Here is a 19,031-nt window from a genome sequence, read left to right as displayed (position 1 = left end):
GGCCTCGGTGAAGTTGGAAGTGTGCTTCAACCTCCTCAGTGTTTCTAGTGGTTTCCATCTTTCCACCCCATCACCTGTTTTAAACATGAAATCATGTCTGGTTCTGTCACTTTCTGAGGAAAAAGCTTCCTCCAACTCACAACTTTGCTATTCACCAAACAGTGTGAGGAGCCAAGTAATTAGCAACTGGTTCGAGCATTCAGAGTGTGAGTCAGAGATGGCAGCATTTGAAATCCCAGCATTCATATCCTGAAGCATAGACACACACACACACACACACACAATCTGGTTTCTATCATTTTTAGGGACATTACATAGACTTACAATCATTTCCTGGAGACTTACCCTAACCATTACCCTAACCTTAGCCTAACCCTAACCTTAACCCAAGTCTTCATCCTAAAATTTTTTAATTTACATCATGGGGACCTGCATTTTGTCGCCATAAGGAAGACCAGTCCCCACAATGTGACTGTAATGAGATTTATGTCCCCACAACAGAAGGAATACATAATATACACACACACACACACACACACAGATGACGTGTGTAAGTGTAAGCCAGCGGCAAAGATCCCTCTATTAGTCCGAATGATGTGTCAAACCTCATTGAACACTGCGTGAGAACACTCTGGCATCCTGATTGGAAAAGGCAACATGAGTCCTATTACCAGTTTGTCTTGGCACCGTCTAACCGATTGGTTGTGTTTCTGCCTCGAATACACACACTTACACAGTCATGGCAGAGAGACAGCCAGGAAATAAGCCTAAAACCTCAAAAACCTCCAAGCAATCTTCAAACCCTTACAGCGCACACACTCGTACAGACACATGGAATTTGACAAGCAGTGTCTGACTGTCTGGTCGCCTTTTTTTGCAGCCCACTTTACTACCCGACTTTTGAAGTTGTCTCGTATCTAAAAATTTCTTTGTGTGCTTAGTATTTTGGATTTATTGCCTCAGCGGCTTTGCCCCAAGCTTTTTCAGAAAGATTTACCGCTTTACGATCACACACACAACCACAAAATGAAGACATTATTCATCCCACTGTGAATATTTTTACCTTTCATGACCACACAGCACCCCAGTACATGATGGATTCAAAGGCAATCGCCTCTTTAAAGAGAAAGCATTTAAAGCATGCCAATCAGACGTACTTTACAGTTAATGAGGCTGTCTGTTCAAAACAGCTAATGTGCTCTGTGATCATAACGATTGCAGCGCACGTTCTGATACAGATTAGATCAAGTATCGACGTGACGAAGAATGTTAAGAGTGTTTAATTGTTTGTTAACACAGTAGCTCAGTCTTTGCTTCTTCGTGGTGAGGTTGCAAATTAAGCTTCCAGCCATGTTGCCTCATCAATGCCTGCAAATATCTGTCAAGCCACAAAACTGACAAAATGCAGAAAGTGGTCAGACAGTTCAAACTGACTGTGCAGTTTTGTGTCAAACGTCAGCTGCAGCTACGTGGCTAACTGAAAACCCTGGTGCTGAGTGTGTTCAGCTACCAGAGCTCTCAGGTGAGCCACACAGTCCTCCAGATTGCTGCACAGGTGTTAAACAGACACACACACACACACACTAACAGTTATTCCACTAACAGTATTATTTATTGATGTACTTAATTATACTTTTATCTTGTCAGATAATCTTTGATACATTTTTAGAGCTTCAGAGCGCTACAAGTATCTAAATGCAAAATAGATGAGGGTGGTGCAACTTCCTCGATGGTCAGTCCTTGGTTTGAGCTCCTCCAGCCTGCCAGTGTGGCAGCTTCACTCAGGAGGGTAATGTTAGGCTGAGTGAGACACTCTTTGAAAAGATGCCCAGCGAGAGCAGACCAGGCCGGGCCGGGCCAAGCCGAGGCAGACAGGCTTTCAACTGTTTTCTCCCAGCCGCTGGAGCTCTGCGGGTTGGCCGCCGTTCTGTCCGGGCTGGCAGTCACAGTCAGAGGAGGTAGTTAATGCTACAGCTCATGAAGCTGCGACGGCTGCTCACACTGTTGGCAGTGTCCACTGTGGGCCTGTCGACTGAGTACGCAGTCAGCTCCCTGCTGAGACCACAAACTTGAAGATACAGACCCATATGTATGTCTATATATATGTTATAGAAAGTCATTGTTATGATGGCGAGAACAGGATTGACAGTACGCCATGGAGCGGGGAACAGCATGTTGTTTTCATAGCACAGGCCTCACCAGTGACTTCCCTGTGGTGGGCTGTATTGGGTTTGTCTGTTACTGTACGAGTGGTGGGAGGAAATTGCTGCTTGCTGCTGTTGCACAAACTAAACTGTGTGGCCTTCAAAGACCTGCCTTCACACCACCACCTTCTCTTTCTTTGTGGAAATGGTGGACTGTTTTTACAGAGTGCTTTCAATACTTTGTGAAAGAGGGCAGGACAATATTCCCATCAGCAGTAGATACAATATCATTATAACCAAAGTCATAGCAGTGACAGTGCTTTGTTTAGCTCTGAAACCATGGACCGGGACTTAACGCAGAATTTCTTGAGAGGAATGATTAGAGCTGAGTTATTAACTAATGACTCCAGGACTTGCAAGTTTTTTGTTCAGACTATTTTTGTCACCATCTTGCAGTGGGACTACATGCTTGATGTTTTCCTGACTAGAGGGACAATTCCAGTAGAAATGGAGATTAAATAGATGTGTATTTTTTTCAGCAATGAATGGGGCACATAACTGTCAAAAAATGTGGGTCTAGTTTATCTTTTAGAGTTTGTCTAGTTTTTTTTATAGTTTGTCTCCCTGACAGCAGAGGAAGTGAAGCTCGTAGGGTGTGCTGAGGGTCTAAGGAGGGCACATGGGCCAGAGCAGATCCTGGATGCACCATGTCAAACTGATTCCCAGCAGCAGCAAAATGTGTGTTGAAAACATCTCCAGTGATTGAAGGAATACATGTAGATTTTTGTTCTATTTTTGTTTATTGTTTTCCAAAATTTGAACAGCTTTGTAAAAGAGCTAGAGATCATGTGCGATAAGTGGCCTGCGCTTCTCTCGAGGAGGATGTGCTTTTATATCTGAGCAGTCTAAATGTCAGAAAGTGGTGGAAAGTTCACCACTGATACTTGAATATCATTCAACTGAATTCTGTAAGGAACCAGAGGCTTTGATCTTGTTGTTTGTGTTCTTCAACAGCGCTTTTTATCCATGTTGCTGGTTTCAAAAACCACTGCATCGGCCCACCTTAGCTTCAGGGAAAGCACTGCACATGCCGCTGCCCCTCATGACAGCAAAGTGTCATGACTCATGTTTGCGGCTTTCACCACAATCAGCACACGCTATATTATGAACCTTGTCACCTCTTCACTGACTTTTACGATTTTAGTTCAAAGGCAGTCTTAATGTCACCAAGAACCCACAAGCAGTTTAACTCTTAGATCTGGAAATTTTGTAACTTGGTATCAGCTAAATACAATTCTGGCTTGTCATTAATGCTGTAGGGTTTACCCTCCACTATGTCACGGTTTGTGCATACTGTAGGTGTTGATCTAATTCACTTCAGTAGGAGTTTTATTTGTGATCTAACATAGCTCTTAGCCTCATGGTTTTACACACAGCATATACTCTCCACCTATTTATTCACCTCCTTCTGTCTTCTTCTTCTCCAGTTGTGGATCCGACTCCGGACGATCCGTTGGTATCTGTGATTCTGGTGAGCCTGCTTCCCCTGCTGGTGATGGGGATTGTGGTAGTGGGAATGTTCTACTGGTACCGAGCCTATCGGCAACGCATGCTCAACCAGGAATGGGAGAGCAGCATTAAGAAGCGCAAGCCAAAAGCCGGTGGGCTGGACTGCAGCGATGCGTGCGCCATCATGATGGACGACGATAGGTCAGACAGCAGCTCGACGCACGCCAACAGCCTGAACCACAACACTGAGCCGCTGCCTATAGAGCTGGATCTGCTGGTATACAGACCTACAAGTATTTTAGAGTTGGTTTGCGGAGCTATTCTGCACCAAGCCATCCTAGCCTAAATTCTAACTAAAATCCCAACTTTTGATCCTGTCCCAGGTTGGAAAGGGTCGCTTCGCCCAGGTGTACAAGGCTAAGCTGAAGCAGACCACCTCCGATCAGTTTGAAACAGTGGCTGTGAAGATCTTCCCCGATGAAGAGTACGCCTCCTGGAAGAATGAGAAGGACATCTTCTCCAATACAGATCTCCGACACGAGAACATCCTCCACTTCCTGACAGCCGAGGAGAGGAAGGTGGAGAAGCAGTACTGGCTCATCACTGCCTTCCACTCAAGAGGAAACCTACAGGTGAGGCTGCCACTGTCAGCTATCCCAACACGAGTGTAGCAGCATGACTCCATGCTGTAAATTGCAATTCCCACAGTAAATAGTCTTTTTTCATTGAGAAAGTTTCAGGATGAACCTGTTTGAAATTCTCCAGCCATTCCTCCTTTTCACAATGCTACCAATCCCATCTGTCCTCTAATCTCCAGGAGCACCTGACGCGTAATGTGATCAGCTGGGAGGAGCTGCAGGTGCTGGGAAGTTCTCTGGCCCGGGGCGTCGCCCACCTCCACAGTGACCGCCTCCCCTGTGGACGCCCTAAGGTAGGACAATATGAATATGTTGCTGTTGACAAACAGACTACCAGAGCTAAATAGAGCAAAATATATATAGAGAGAAACAAGACACTTCACATCCAGTATTTATTTAATGGGCTAGACAAAAAGCCTAAAGCCTCACTGGTAACCCTTACAGTTTAATGAATGCGGGCAGTGTGTGACAGAACAAACATGCTGGCAGTTTGCTGTAAAACTTGTAGCTAGAGGGAAGAATGTGGAGTACTTGGGATCGTCGTCTGTTAGACCATCGATATCGACAAGCAACTGTGTGGAAATCCAGTCAGTAAGTTTCCTGATCTTAAGGCAAAGTTGAATTTGAAGATGTTGCTAGAAGAAGGCTTGTCGAGTGTCTCAACTGCTCATTTAATTTCATGGCAACCTGCCCACATGATTACAATATTCTGTGTCTAAAAACCAAAAGTTTTGTGTGTTGGTAATAGAGGAAAGGTCAAGGGGTCTCATTTTGATCAAAACCACACCTGTGCCACGCACATATATAGGTTTTTTTTGCACTTGCAGGTTTACATATGCTTTTTAAATTGACACCTAAGTAGAAGTGTTTTTGACGCCCATACTTTGATTGTGCCTAAAGGTGGCCATAGTCCACCGAGACCTGAAGAGCTCCAACATCCTGGTGAAGAACGACCTGACATGCTGCCTGTGTGACTTTGGGCTGGGACTCCGTCTGGACAGCAGCCTGTCTGTGGATGACCTTGCCAACAGTGGACAGGTTGGTTGAAAAGCCTCTTCTAAATACTTTTCTTTCTCATTATGTGACTTCATAGTCTTCCTTTTTTGATCAAGCATTTTATCCAGAGACTGAGTTTATATATGGTTTAGTCCTGTGATTGACAACCTATTCCACGATCAATCTGAGGGGCCATTTAATGATTCATGAGAGAGTTGCAAGATAAAAAGGTTGGGAACCACTGGTTTAATCTAAATAATGTATTTTATAAGAGAATCATGTTTTTAGTGCAAAGCTAAATTTAGTGATGTAAAAAGTGTAATATTTCCCTTTGACATGCAGTGGATTAGCAGTATAAAGCAGCAGAACGTTGAAACTTACAGTGGTTACAAACCTAAGCTGCAGCTGCAAGAAGCTGTGCGGTTTGAAGAAGTGCATTATCTGCTGTTGTGGACATTCTCTCTGTTTGCCATCAAAGCCCTGCATTAACACAGCTTTGGTGAGATATGAGCGTGCTGTGTTTGTTTTGCTTTCCTCTCTGTAAGTCTGTGTGTGTGTTCGTGTGTCTTTTGCTCACAGAAGAAATGTGACAGAGACAGACAGGCAATCACAGGATGGGGGGAGAGGTAAAGGCTTTGTTGTGACATGCACGCTCCTCAAGGCAGTTCTCACCTCATTCCCAAGCTCTTTCCCAGTCTGTCAGTGGGATTCTGTCCTTCTTGTTTATGATTTATGATTAACTGGCTAGAAATGCACCAGAGACAGGTGAGAGGGTATGGGCGAACATGATAAACAGACATTTGTGACCACCGCACATTCTCAACTCTACTCACACATATGTATACAAACACATGCATATACAATTCATGCAAACACAGAAAAACCTGGGCTGTGACTCACATCACCACTTTCCTCGGTCAGTAGCAGAATGTCCAGTGACAGAGTCTGTGGCATTGTTTTATCCATTCAAATGCTCAAACTATGATCTGCAGCAGTCACGAAGTGTTCCATTCACAACTGGAAGCTGGAAATTCCCAGCTGGCAGGTTGTAATTATAACCTCTGTGTGTGTGTGTTCATGCAGTCCAGCTTGGAAAAACCTATGAAGAAACATCAGCAGCCACTAAGTTTTTTTGCAAAAAAAAAGTGCTCCACACACAACAGCAGATACTATGTAAGCAATATTTTGCAAACATAGTCAGCATGCTCGTTCGGGTTTGTGTGTTTAACCACAAAGATGTTTTGATAGAGTTAAACTTATGCAATGCTGAGAACCAGGCTTAAGAGTAATTTGAGCGTTATTGAAACAGTGGCGACTGAGATGTTGTGCCGCATATACACATTAGTTTACTACTTCTCTAATTCTGACATGAGGGATCGTTATGTAGCAGCTTCGTGGTCAGAAAGTGCTGGAGCGCAGTAGCATCAGGCACCATTATGCAAATGAAAACTGATTCATGCAAAAAGTCATTACAGGCTGCTGAGTCTTTCTCTGCTATACTTTGTCACATCATCAGCTGTTTCCTGCTAGGACAGGACCAGCAGTATGCAAGCAGCATCTTGGCCTTTTGACTTGGAATGACTTGAATGATGTCCTCCCTAAGCCCAAAGTTGGAGCCAGTGTGTGATTACATTAGAAATAAAACCCACAACAGGTGCATGTGTAAAGCATGCAGAACTTACTGGTCCTGACTCAGGACTTGGATTGGAATTTGTAGACCATAACTTGGACATGACTTGGATTTAATGGTACTGACTCGGGACCTACTGGTCTTTAGTTGGGACTCAATTTGAGACTTGTTAATCTTAACTTTGGACAAACTTGCATTGACTTTGGTTTTTACTTGTTATTTTTTGGTCTTGACTTGGGACTTGACTGAGGACTTGATGGTCTTCACTTGCAACTTCAGAGTCAACACTTGGGACTTACCTTTGACTCGCAAAACAGTGTGTTTTTGCTACCTCTGGTTGTGCAGAACTCCCATCAAGACTTTACAAGGAACTGTAGAGCACAGAGAGACTGCAACACAACAGCAACATGGAAACATTCACAGTATAATTTTAGATGCCGCATCATGTATGATGTATCATCAAGTATGCTTAACTGTGCTCAGTGCAGTAGCTTATGAACAGGTGAATAACCAGAAAATAAAATAGGTCACCAGAGTAGTTGTGTATCTTGTTCGATATCCAGTAATAAATGCAGCCAGGAGGTGAGTCAGGTTTATTGTCACCGAGCCCAACGGTAACAGCAAGACATCACAAGCCAGACAATGAGAGAGGGCGAACATAACCTGCTGACTGATATAGTGTTTAATGTGTGAGTGTTGTGCCAGAAGAGAGTGAGATGCAGTCATCCTGTTATTTTCTATTTCCCTGGTTAAACAGCTGAAACAGTGTGTGTTTGTACTTGTGTTGACCCCTCCTGATGTCTCTGTACTGCAGGTGGGCACGGCGCGCTACATGGCTCCGGAGGTCCTGGAGGCCCGACTGAATCTGGAGAACATCGAGTCCTTCAAACAGACCGACATTTACTCCATGGCCCTGGTGCTTTGGGAGATGACGTCGAGATGTGAAGCTATTGGAGGTCAGTGCACGTTCAGTAATTACCGGTATCGGGCTTCGAGAAGTATGATGCTGCGTGACACACAAGCATGCGCTCACACACTGAACTAAACAAATCCTGCTGAGGTTAAGCGTCAACCACTGGAAGAACTCAACAGTGACAGTACATCAGGAGTTCTGGGTTATCACAACAAGCTCAGCAGGCGAGCCGATTGGCTGGGAGTGATGTCATCATGTCCTCACATGTAGCAGTGGAGGCAGCATGTGAAGGCTCAACCTATACTCAACTCAGTATACTGTATACCACTAGTGTAATATCAACACATATAACACAGCAGTTTAAGAAATACACAACCAACATTTATGATATTTGTAGGTTTTGTTCTTTTATTAAATCCTTGTGCAAGAAAAATAGTCTTCATCGGTGGTCTGTCTCTGATTTATAAATGTTAGTACTAACTTGTCAATAATAAAATTAACCATTCATGCATAACAATGAATTCGACAAAGGTCGCTGTAGCACATCAAGCCTTTTTTAATGTCCTGCCACATCTGGGCTGTGGTTGGCTAGTTCAAGTGACCCTGACAAGCACACACTGACAAGCTGCACATGTTGGCATCCGGTATAACTCTATAGCCAGCTAGCTAGAGCCAAACCTTACTTATCTAATGCCTACTGTCTTCTGTCTTTCCTCTTAAACTGGGAAACCTTTAGCTGAACTGGGATCACTGGGCTCAATAGGCTGCTCTCCCTCCACTCCGCTGCCAGTGTCAACTGAGTTCAGGCTCACTGGGATCAGATAATTGACTTGGAGGAGTGCCAAAATGAATAATGAATCATTTCAAAACATTTGGCTGCATCAGCCTCGAGGGACTTCAACCACTTCTCTCTCAGCTTTTCGGCACCACCTTTACGTTTTTTCTCTTTTTGTTTGTCCATCTTGCTCAACTCCACTTTCTCTCCTAATTACACCACCTAATGGGATGGAGAAAGGGGCAGAACCCAGGTAAGGTTAGAATGGACTGCACCAAAAGTAACTGGCTGGGTGAGAGAAGCTGACAAATGCAATACCCAGCCGCAGTGGGCCAGTCGGCCACACAGTGCCCGGTTATTTTTATTACAGTGGGAGCTGGGATTATTTAAAAACATGTAAATTTTGCGTTGCATCGGCTCCAGTTGTCAACCAGTCAGATGACCAGTCCCTCACTGTTAATGTTAACTTATCTCATCTAAGGAGACGAGGGTTTCGGTTGTATTTCAGTTACAAAACAAATGCAAATATTCCAAGAAAACTTTGACAAGAAAAAAGTGTTAAACTATCTTGTCTGTTGTCTGACTGTTGTTTTTGGCTGCTTTGCTACAGACTAGATGATACCTTTGGATAAGATTTACAGGGCTCAAGGTCTTACCAACTTTAGTATTTTCCCAAATTAGTCAGTATTTCACACTATCATAGCAATCAAAGGCCCATTGATCAGAACTTTAAGATGGAAGGGAAAGATATGCTGATGTGTTTGCTTTATTAAAACAAACATGATTAACTGAATGTGTGAGTAATTGTAGACATCCAGTCTAGGCAAAAAAAGATCACACAGACAGCTCTAATGCAAGATGTTTGAATATTTGTGCATTTTCTGCTTGTAGCATGAAGGGACTACAACTCTATAATCACTATAAAGCTGAACCTTGACCTTGAAGATGTGGGTTATTTATATTAGTTAGATACGGTACCCTCAGTACTTTTATGTGTGCATTTTAGAGAAAGCTTTTTTTCTCTTCTCTACATCCAAATTATCATACATATATTTGACAGTGCATACTGTACTGCAATCTGAGAGTCCATATACACCCACTGACAACATGTACTGACAGCGTGTACCTTAGGTGTGCTTGTGTGTCTGTGACCTACATAGTGCAGACAGGAGGTCCTGGCTACTGTTTCCTGTTATGCAGTGACTGGGGGTTTGTGTGTCAACAGGGAGTCTGACGGTCGTGTCTGTCAGACTGCACCTCGACCTCAGCTCCAGGTCTGCAGCAGGAATCTGAGGAATGTCTGATATGTGAGGGAGACAATCTGAGCTCTGCTGTTGCCCTTCTTTGGGCAGGGAATCAGGGAGAGCAGAAGTGATACTGTACCTGTTTCAGCTGGCTGTGCCTGTCCATGCTCATGAAGCTTAGAAATCCACACAAGAATAGGATAGTTTTCATCCTCACGTGTCTGTGCTCCAGCTCACTGTCTGTCTGGATGCTGCAAACACACGTTTGTATTTCTATTGTGAGGACCCTCACTGACAAAATGCATACAACCTACGTGTCCTTTCTTAAACTACACTGTGGCTATGGGCTCCTGGATTTCCCCCTACTCATACAGTATCCATGAGGAAGTGCGCAAGACATATTCACAGCGCAAACTGACCATGCCTCTTCCGCTTCCCACACAGTTAAATCTGATTGAACTCCAGGGGTAATGACAGTAAATAGTCTGACAAAACACTGTATATAATTTCAATGACAAGCTAAACAATGTTACAGGGAAGCAGTGTTTCACAAAGTCAGCAAACACATGGACAGTTCATTTTAGGAACACACCCCACAGGATGGATACAAATTGGATATTTTTTCCCATGTTAAAACAAAATGTGACAGCACTACTAAATGCTCAGATTATTTCCAGTCTATCCTCATACATAGAGATGGGATTTATGGCTCTTTGAGGGGAGCCGGATCTTGGTGAGCCAATTCCTTTCAAAGAGCCTTTCAAAAAAACTGGCTTATTTGGCTCATTTTTATATTTATTAAGTTTTAAGAAGGCAGTCTGGCCTTAACTCGTTTTATCTTGGAAATGGGAGGAATGAATTTAGATATCCCACCAATATGAGTTTAAATTATTCTGAAATATTGATTATAACGTTATTTGACATGTGTGGATTAGATTTTAAAGTCTAATCTGGATTAATTGTAAATATTCCACAGGGTGGCGCCACATCACTCTGCTTTGACAGTGCTTTGCTTTTTGTTGTTCCTGGCGCACTCACGTGAACGCAGCGTGCACAAGGTGGCGTGATGCTATTTGCATATCTAATAAGCACCGCGCAGCTGGGCAGCGCTCCTCCCCATGTAACTCGGAAAAAAAAGAACGGTTCCCAGCTGCGACTCGGTTCCCATCGTTCATGTTAACGAGCCGTTCAAAAGTAACCAGTTCGTTCGTGAACGTCACAACACTACTCATACAATGCTGTCAAACATCACTAGCTGTGAAGAGATCCCTTCTTAATGCTCACCCAATGTAAAAGAAGTGGACACAAAATCCAGAGTCCTTGTTCCATACAAATGCATTCTAAGATTCAACCAAAATTACTGTGAGGCTCCGTTAGCCAAACAGAGAGGATATCTTTGCAGGTTACAGTCTGTTTTCGAGCAACCAATCACTCTGTCACAGTTTGGTGTGTGAGTATTTGATTAACATAATCTTGAAAAATCCAAACCTATCTTCCAACCCTAAAACCCAGACTTAACAGTCAATCTTTTGGACAGGACAAAATGTCCTCATTTTCCGAAAAATGTCCTCAGTCATGGCAAAAGAAGTACACACACTCATACACACACACACACACACACACACACTCAAAAACGTTTCTGTTTCCTCTGACCTACTCTCCAGGGAGTAGAGAGGGAGTCTCTTCGGTCCACCTCCTTCCCTCCGCCTGCTGGGCTTTTCCAGACAGCCTGAGACATTTAGAACTAGACAGTCACATTCCGACATGTGTGTGTTTATTTCAGAGAGAGAGGTACATAGAAACAAGACGAGAGGGATGAAGGTATGAGACAGATGCCCTTATCAAGCTCTGTGTCTATGTCTCAATCCGGGATTGTGTGTGTGTGTGTGTGTGTCCTCTGTCTCCACCCCAACAGAGGACAGAATAGTGGATGGAAATACTACCCTGCGCTGGCCTTGTTGTTGTGGTCAGTTATAGTACATTCTCCGTGTGTCTCTGAGCATTTTATTTACATATCCTGAATTAGCCTGCAGGGCGCGGCAGGGCCTGCATGTTCTGTCTGAGCTGAGGGTTATGCAGGGTAATGGAGCGGGGCGAAGAGTTTTGCACTGTGCCAGGCAGGAGGCTTGTGGTCCATGAAGGGAGACAGCCTTTGGCAACAGCTGGTGAGGGGGTGACGATCTGTCCCTCGGCCTCTGCCTCATCCACATTTCAGAGGAAAAAGAAGAGTTTGATATTTTGAGAAATCATTCACGCTGCTGCAGAGAAGGACATGAGATGATAGATACCTCTCTCATCTGTGTTTGAAGTCTGGAGTTGAGGCCGGGGGGGAACTTAGTTTAGCTTAGCACGGGCAAATCGCTGGCTTGGCTCTGTCAAAAGTTCAGAGTATGTGCACCAGTGGATCTAAAGCTTCTTAATTAACGTGTTGTAACAGAAAAGCCAAGGGACAGGAACTTGCTGTATTTCCAGGCGCAGCGACTTCCTGCTGTCTTGCATTTGCAGATGTGCTGAACGACCAGATAAACTGTTGTTTGCAAACAACATTTGTGCTTGAATACGGTTGAGACAAATGTTAATTTGTGAGCAATAGACGTCTTGTAGGTGTATTTCTCAACCTTGTAGAAAGCCAAGCTAGCTGTTTCCCCCTGCTTTCAGTCTTTGCTAAGATGGCAAAGTTAGCATTGTAATTCACGCACACACTGATATTGTTCTTCTTCATCTCGATCTCCACAAGAAATTATTGAAATACTCCTGCTAAATGTATCTTATTTTATGTTATTCTACATAAGTTTTTTTTTTTTTATGGGGACAATGCACAATAATCGACATCAGTGTGTCAGTATTAGCTAAATGGCTAATCTGTTGTCTGATGCTAGTCTCTTTATAGTGTAATTTCATAGCCAAAATAAATCATATGAGAAAAGCAAAGTAACAAAAAAACGCTCCGTAAGGAGGATAAGAAAAGAACAACAATGGCTATATAAAAATTACTGAAGAAAAAACGCCCCTGAAGGAGGACGAAAACAAACGGCTATGAAGAGGACTAAGAAACTCACCAGCAAAACTATTGAAACAAAAATTCACTCCTAAAACACAAGACAAAAAACCCAAGACGAGACAAACGTCACCACGGTGTGACAGCATGAAAGCAAATAAACAGAGCTAAGACATCAAGCACTATGTATAGTAGACAACATACAATGAAGCAATTGACAATTAAAGCATGACACCATATAATCAGACGATGGTGTGAAAACAACACAAGGGGTGCAAACAGGAAACTAAGCAAATGAGAGCAGACAGGACAAGCACGCAGATAGTACGCACGATAACGGATTCACAAGTTTACGCATGAAGGAGTGGAAATAGTGGAGTCACTCATGTTGCCATCAACTTTGCTGAGTCATTTTCAGGCCTGGACGCAAACGGAACTAGATTCACCTGCTTGCAGCCCTTTCTGTAGCCTCTTAAAACTCAATTAAAAACACCTTTAACTTTCACAGCGCTCCAATGTGCTAGCCATAAACTTGCTGCACCAGTTTAACCCCTCATTAAGGGTGTAGTTCAGCAGTTTGCTTTTTGTGATGTAGTCAGTACTGCATTGATGTGGGATCAGTCTCATGTTATACGCCTGTTTAGACACTTCAGCCTCTTGAACGCCAAACATGGAGTCAGACAGTGGAGCCAGCCTCAGAGATTTCTGCTGACCTCCCAGCCACAAAGGTTTCAGACAGATAATCTGAAAAGGAAACTGTCGTAAACCGCTTTCTGCCCCTTTAGATTTGATATACCAGGGCTTTAGCCCGAGCCCCAGACAGCGAGGGGAAAGTGAGACTGAGGCTCTGGTTGCAGTCTCTTGTGAAATCTGTTCTCAAACCACGGCTGAAATTCTTCTCATAGCTTTCAAATGTCCTGAGCTGCCGTAGGGAAGCAGGGCGCACTTCTCGTATAGAGTGCAGTGATACTCTCATGTCTGCTTAGTTCTCTGCCGTCCCAGACATCGTTCAGAAACATGAGAATAAGTGTATAGGAGCCAAAACGTCATCAGAGCGTGAAATGAGACCTTTTCCACTCAGTCACGCCTTGATGTTTAGAAAGTGCTCCACCTCTTTTTATTTCTGTTTTGAACTTTCTCATTTTAGGTCGGCTTGTTCTCCACTGTTCTGTGTTTCAGCTGTATCCAGTCCAGGAAAATTTATACCAGCTCCGCAGCAGGAGATCTAAACAGCAGAGAGCTGACGACAATACCAGCCCTGGCATAAATAACCTCCAGGGGAATGGGCCGGGCCCGGCTGGGTCCTGTTTTAAAATACTAAAACGGGGGAAGTTCCACATGTCAAAAACAGGAAGTGTGGGCCTGTAGAGTAAGCTTCTCTGTACACAGTCCCAATCCCAGTCCTCCAACTTCCTGTCCGGGGGTTCCACTCCAGCCTTCCCACTTCCTGTGTTTGAGGACACAGAAGCAGAGACTAAAAAGAAAAAAACTTTTCCTAGATTTCATCCTACCAACAAGGCCGCGGAGCCAGATTATGGACAGTCTGAAGACTGCTGAGCAGATGACCTCAGTTCTGTGTCCATTTAGTCGGACATTTAGTTGGTTAGAGATCCAAAGCTTTGACAGACCTGCTGTGTGTAGTTCTGGTTGCTAAGCCATGATTGTCGCTTTTTCAGTTCCGGTCCGACTGGGCAGCGTCCATCTGGTGATGAAGACCGTGTGATATGGATGAAATTTCCAGAACAGCAACTAAATGAACCATGTGGTCAGATTATGGCTGTTTCAAAGGCCAAGAAGGAACTTTGAAGCTCAGTTTGAAGACTGCTTGTGGAAGTTACATTTGATTGGAAGACAATTCAGAATTCCACTATCAAGGTATCAGTGGGTGAGAACACCGATGGAAAGGCAGATTTCTAGTGGATGGTGATTTACATTTACATTGAATATTAAATTAATTTTAGTGTACATGCGCAGAGAAAAGCTGCCAAATACATCACACCCAAAAAAGTACACCTCGGTGAATAATACTCAACAGGTTGTGAAATACAGGACGCAGGAAGTGTTGAATGTAAGAACAAGAGGAGGGGCATATAACAAGGTGCTTACACTGTTTGTTAAATATGCGTGTCATATTCTGGCTGAGTAAAGGAAGATGACTGTGCAGCAACTAGTGTCTCATTTCACAGTAACTCTGAGATCCTGAGAGCCTTCTCTGTGGAGCTGAAGACAGACTGCAGCTGTTGTGAGTTCAGTTTCATGAGGTCTGGACCCAGTCCCAGAACTTTGTTTTTCATTTTTCACGGTTTCTACGTCGTGCTCCCTCTTTTCCCTGCTAGTTCTTAGACATGAAGGAGTAAAAAAAAAAAAAAAAAAGACAGACTGTGATTTTGGTGTCCTATACTGTCTGAGGTTGCGACTAATTGCTTGTTAGTGGATGCTGATTTGTTGTTTTTAGAAAGAATCATTGTTCAGGAGCCAGAGTGAGCGTTTTCCCTCCCATGGAGACATCATAAAAGACATTTCCTTTCCTACTGCTGTTATTGGTGCCAGTGTGCATGTTGAGAGCTCTGGTGAACCAGCTCAGTGGTTTGGGCTGGAATGACCTCATACCAGGATGCTTTTACACCTTCTAATCACATTAACTCAGTCGGCCACCTGCTTCACCCCGTCTTCCTCTGTGACATCTTGTCTTCACTGTGTCATAAACCATGCCACGAAATGTGCACTCGTTTTGTGTTCATGTTGAAGTCGGCCAACTCAGCTACATCTTGTTATCATCACGTCCTTGCGAGGAAGTGTGACAGAAACACGATGGCACGGACAACATGACGCAAAGAAAGTCTGTTTTCTTCACTTGAGAGTCAGGTGACGATCTGCATTCCATGTCTGATCTGTGGGTTGTGTTTATGTTTGCAGAGGTGAAGGACTATGAGCCTGCATATGGCTCTAAAGTACGAGAGCACCCCTGTGTGGAGAGTATGAAGGACAACGTACTGCGAGACAGAGGAAGACCCGAGATCCTCGACACCTGGCTCCGGCATCAGGTCAGACATACACTGTGCTCCTGTACCAGAATCACATTTACATACATTACACAGCACGGATATGTACCATTAATGACTATTCCCTATTCATTTAGTACTTATTTCTTTTTACATGGACAAAGCGTACTCATCAACATCATTGTATATGTGGCAGTGTTGGCCAAAAGGCTAATCTCCAGCTGTTGTCACTTCTTGAAGAAAAGAAACCAACCTGAATTCAGTGTTTTGCTGCTGTTTGCATTTAAATGGTAGATGATCTGAACACATACTGAGTGAAGTGGTTCAGACTTCATGGGATGAATCTTGATAATCTTCTAAATGCATGAGCATAGACAATGTAATTATGTAACATCATCATTCTAACTGCAGTAAATGTTCAACATCTTACATAGAAACATGCATTTTGACTTTATTTCTTGGACAAACATTCTCTAATATAGAATAGATTAATTAGCAGAGGAGCACCAGAAGGCAGTCATATCACTTGTTTTTTCAACAGTCCTCTCAGCCAAATCATACATAAGTGTGCTGAGAAATAGATGGATGGTGTGAATTGACTTGCCTCAGGTCAGTTGAATGAAAAAAGACTCAGATCGATGGTGGATGGGTAAGCCTTTAAATAGCAAGAAATTGGCAATTAAAATATTCTGAAATTTACTGTGCAACATATAAGGCCAAAAAACTGCTCGCTCTGCAGGCTAATGACCGTGTGACTGATATATTATCATATATGCCATTATGCTGTCGATTGTTCATACTGATGCATCAATGCACAGCATAGCTTTTTACTGTTGTAGCTGGTCAAAGATACAGAACTTTTAACTATTTTATATAGAATTTAGTCCAGTGGTTTCCAACCTTGGGGTTGGGCCCCCTCCAAACAGCCAGAAGATGAATCAAGGGGATATGAGATGATCAGTCGGAGATTTTTTTGTCCAATCTTTGCTTTTTTGCAAGGGGTCACAAGCTGAAAAGGTTGGGAACCACTAGTTTAATCTTAAAGAAAGTATCGTATTTATAAGCATGTTTTATGTTTTATTATCATGAAACCTTGCTGATAAATAACTGGTAATTCTATTTGTTAGATCAAAAAAGCACAATATTCGACTCTGACATGTAATGTAGTAGAATTATAAAGCTGCATAAAATGGAAATATTCAAGTAAAGTACAAGTACCTATAAATTGTAGGCAGTAACGTATTAAGAGGAAACAGATGGCGAAATGGCAGAAAACCCACTAACAACATTACCACTATGGAAACAACCAGGGTGTTGGGCTGTATGATGATCCTCTGTCAACATGTATGGGCCAGCAGAGGACTGTAGTAGCACAGGTGGTTATGTGTAAATTGTTATATCACATTAGAATAAATATGCGGTTGGTTGAGAAGACGCATTTAATGTGGAGTCTTACATCCCTGCTCTCTTCCTCCCTCTACAGGGCGTGGCAGTGATCTGCGCCACCATCATGGAATGCTGGGACCACGACCCAGAGGCCCGACTCACCGCCCACTGCGTCGCCGAACGCATCTCCGAGCTGGAGGACGAGATGGACAAACTGTCCAGCCGCAGCTCCTCAGCAGAGAAGATCCCCGAGGAGCTGAAGATCCCCACAGAGGTGGAGATCCCGGAGGAGATGGTGAAAATCACAGAGATACAGGACATCATAGCTGTGGACTGCTCCGTGAGCGACGAGAAGTGAGAGGAAGCTCTGCATTTTCAAGGACTCAGAGGGAGACTTTTCAACAGCGGCACTTATTCTGCTTGGATGGGACTGAGGAGAGAAATCTCAACACCGATGTTCAGGAGCTGAGCTCCTGCTTCCCAGGACTTTGAGCCGAGTCACAGTGTCATATCTTATTCTAGCCCAGCAACGAGGAACTCTGGGTGATGCTTTTGGACTTCACCACTTCTACAATGTAACAACTTGCCTTAATCAGCTGAAAAGCAGAAAGCCAAAGTTAACTGGAAGCTTCCAAAGATGTGCTGAGACAGTATTTTGTTAAGAGTCAGACAGGCTTCTCTCTCTTTATGACATATAACAGGGCAATAAGTGTTAAACCAAAGACATTTGATGTGCACTTTACCACATAATACTTTTGCATTACAGATGTTTGTCATTTTCATACGTAACATGTCAGAGTTAAGGGGAGTTTTTGCCTAAAAGTGCCTTTGTGTCCGACTTTGAGCCAGCAGAGATGTCGCCTTAACACTAATGATGCTGTGGACTCCATCCTCAACAGCAGGAATCCAGAGGAATGTGTGTGTGTGTGCGTGCGTGTGTACTTGTGTGTGGACATTCGTGTGTGTATCCATGTTGTTTTTACCCAGCTATTCTTAAACCTTGTTTGCCAGATAAACAAGCACAATGTATATAGAGACAATAACTGTACATAAGAGACAAATAAGCCAAAAAGGGAAAGTAATCCTACTACTTATCTTTGAATGCAGAGATGTATTTTTAAACCATTTTGTATGTTTTCTGTCTGTATCAACAGGAAACTGAAGAGAGTGCCAAAGATCTTTTACCCGGCCTTACATACATTATGTGTTATATGTAAAATATTGTAAATCTTTTATGAATTAAAGATATTTCTGTATACTGAGATTCTGTTCTTGCTCCATCTGTAATCCGACCAAACCTGGGAGCTAGATTTGAGATACTACAGACTGTTAGGTCTGCAGTACATTTTCTTTGTCATTCAACAGCTTCATCATTCATATAAATATCACATATGTTTCTTTTCTGCCTTTAGATTAGCAAATTAGCTAAGCGGTTACATAATTTCTCTCTGCCACCCTCTAGTGTATGTTTAAAGGTGTTATTAAGATGTAGGAAGGCACTGAGTTATTTGGGGGCAGCAGACCAATATTGATACACACACACACACACACACACACACATATATATATATATATATATATATATATATATAGTTTGGTGCAGGGCAGGGTGGACTGAGCATTCATTGGAGCTTTTTGCTGAACAAAGCTGCTGCTGCTGCTGCTGGAAGCCATGCTGACGAGAGCACTGAACCAAACAGTAAAGCTATGGGCTGGAAAACCAAAACAATTAGCTTCAAGGCGGTAAAAAGCTTTCTCGGAGCTGAGGCAGACTGCAGGGTCTGGTGATATTTTCT

General features: G+C 43.2%; 1 protein-coding gene across 1 annotated transcript in view; it reads left to right on the top strand.

Annotated features, from left to right (window-relative positions):
• Positions 1-18,497, top strand: part of LOC121610719 (TGF-beta receptor type-2-like) — a 36,476-nt gene extending 17,979 nt beyond the window's left edge. The window contains exons 4-10 of the mRNA XM_041942960.1: positions 3,632-3,930; positions 4,037-4,285; positions 4,471-4,584; positions 5,192-5,329; positions 7,732-7,873; positions 15,764-15,891; positions 17,333-18,497. Of these exons, the coding sequence (XP_041798894.1) occupies positions 3,632-3,930; positions 4,037-4,285; positions 4,471-4,584; positions 5,192-5,329; positions 7,732-7,873; positions 15,764-15,891; positions 17,333-17,593 (1,331 nt within the window). The 3' untranslated portion in view covers positions 17,594-18,497. The remainder of the gene's footprint in view (positions 1-3,631; positions 3,931-4,036; positions 4,286-4,470; positions 4,585-5,191; positions 5,330-7,731; positions 7,874-15,763; positions 15,892-17,332) is intronic.
• The last annotated feature ends 534 nt before the right edge of the window (positions 18,498-19,031 follow it).

This window comes from Chelmon rostratus, chromosome 8 (assembly GCF_017976325.1).
Source record: "Chelmon rostratus isolate fCheRos1 chromosome 8, fCheRos1.pri, whole genome shotgun sequence".
NCBI classification, from domain to species: Eukaryota; Metazoa; Chordata; class Actinopteri; order Chaetodontiformes; family Chaetodontidae; genus Chelmon; species Chelmon rostratus.
The sequence above is the reverse complement of the archived record's forward strand: the minus strand, read 5'-3'. Positions and strand labels throughout refer to the sequence as shown.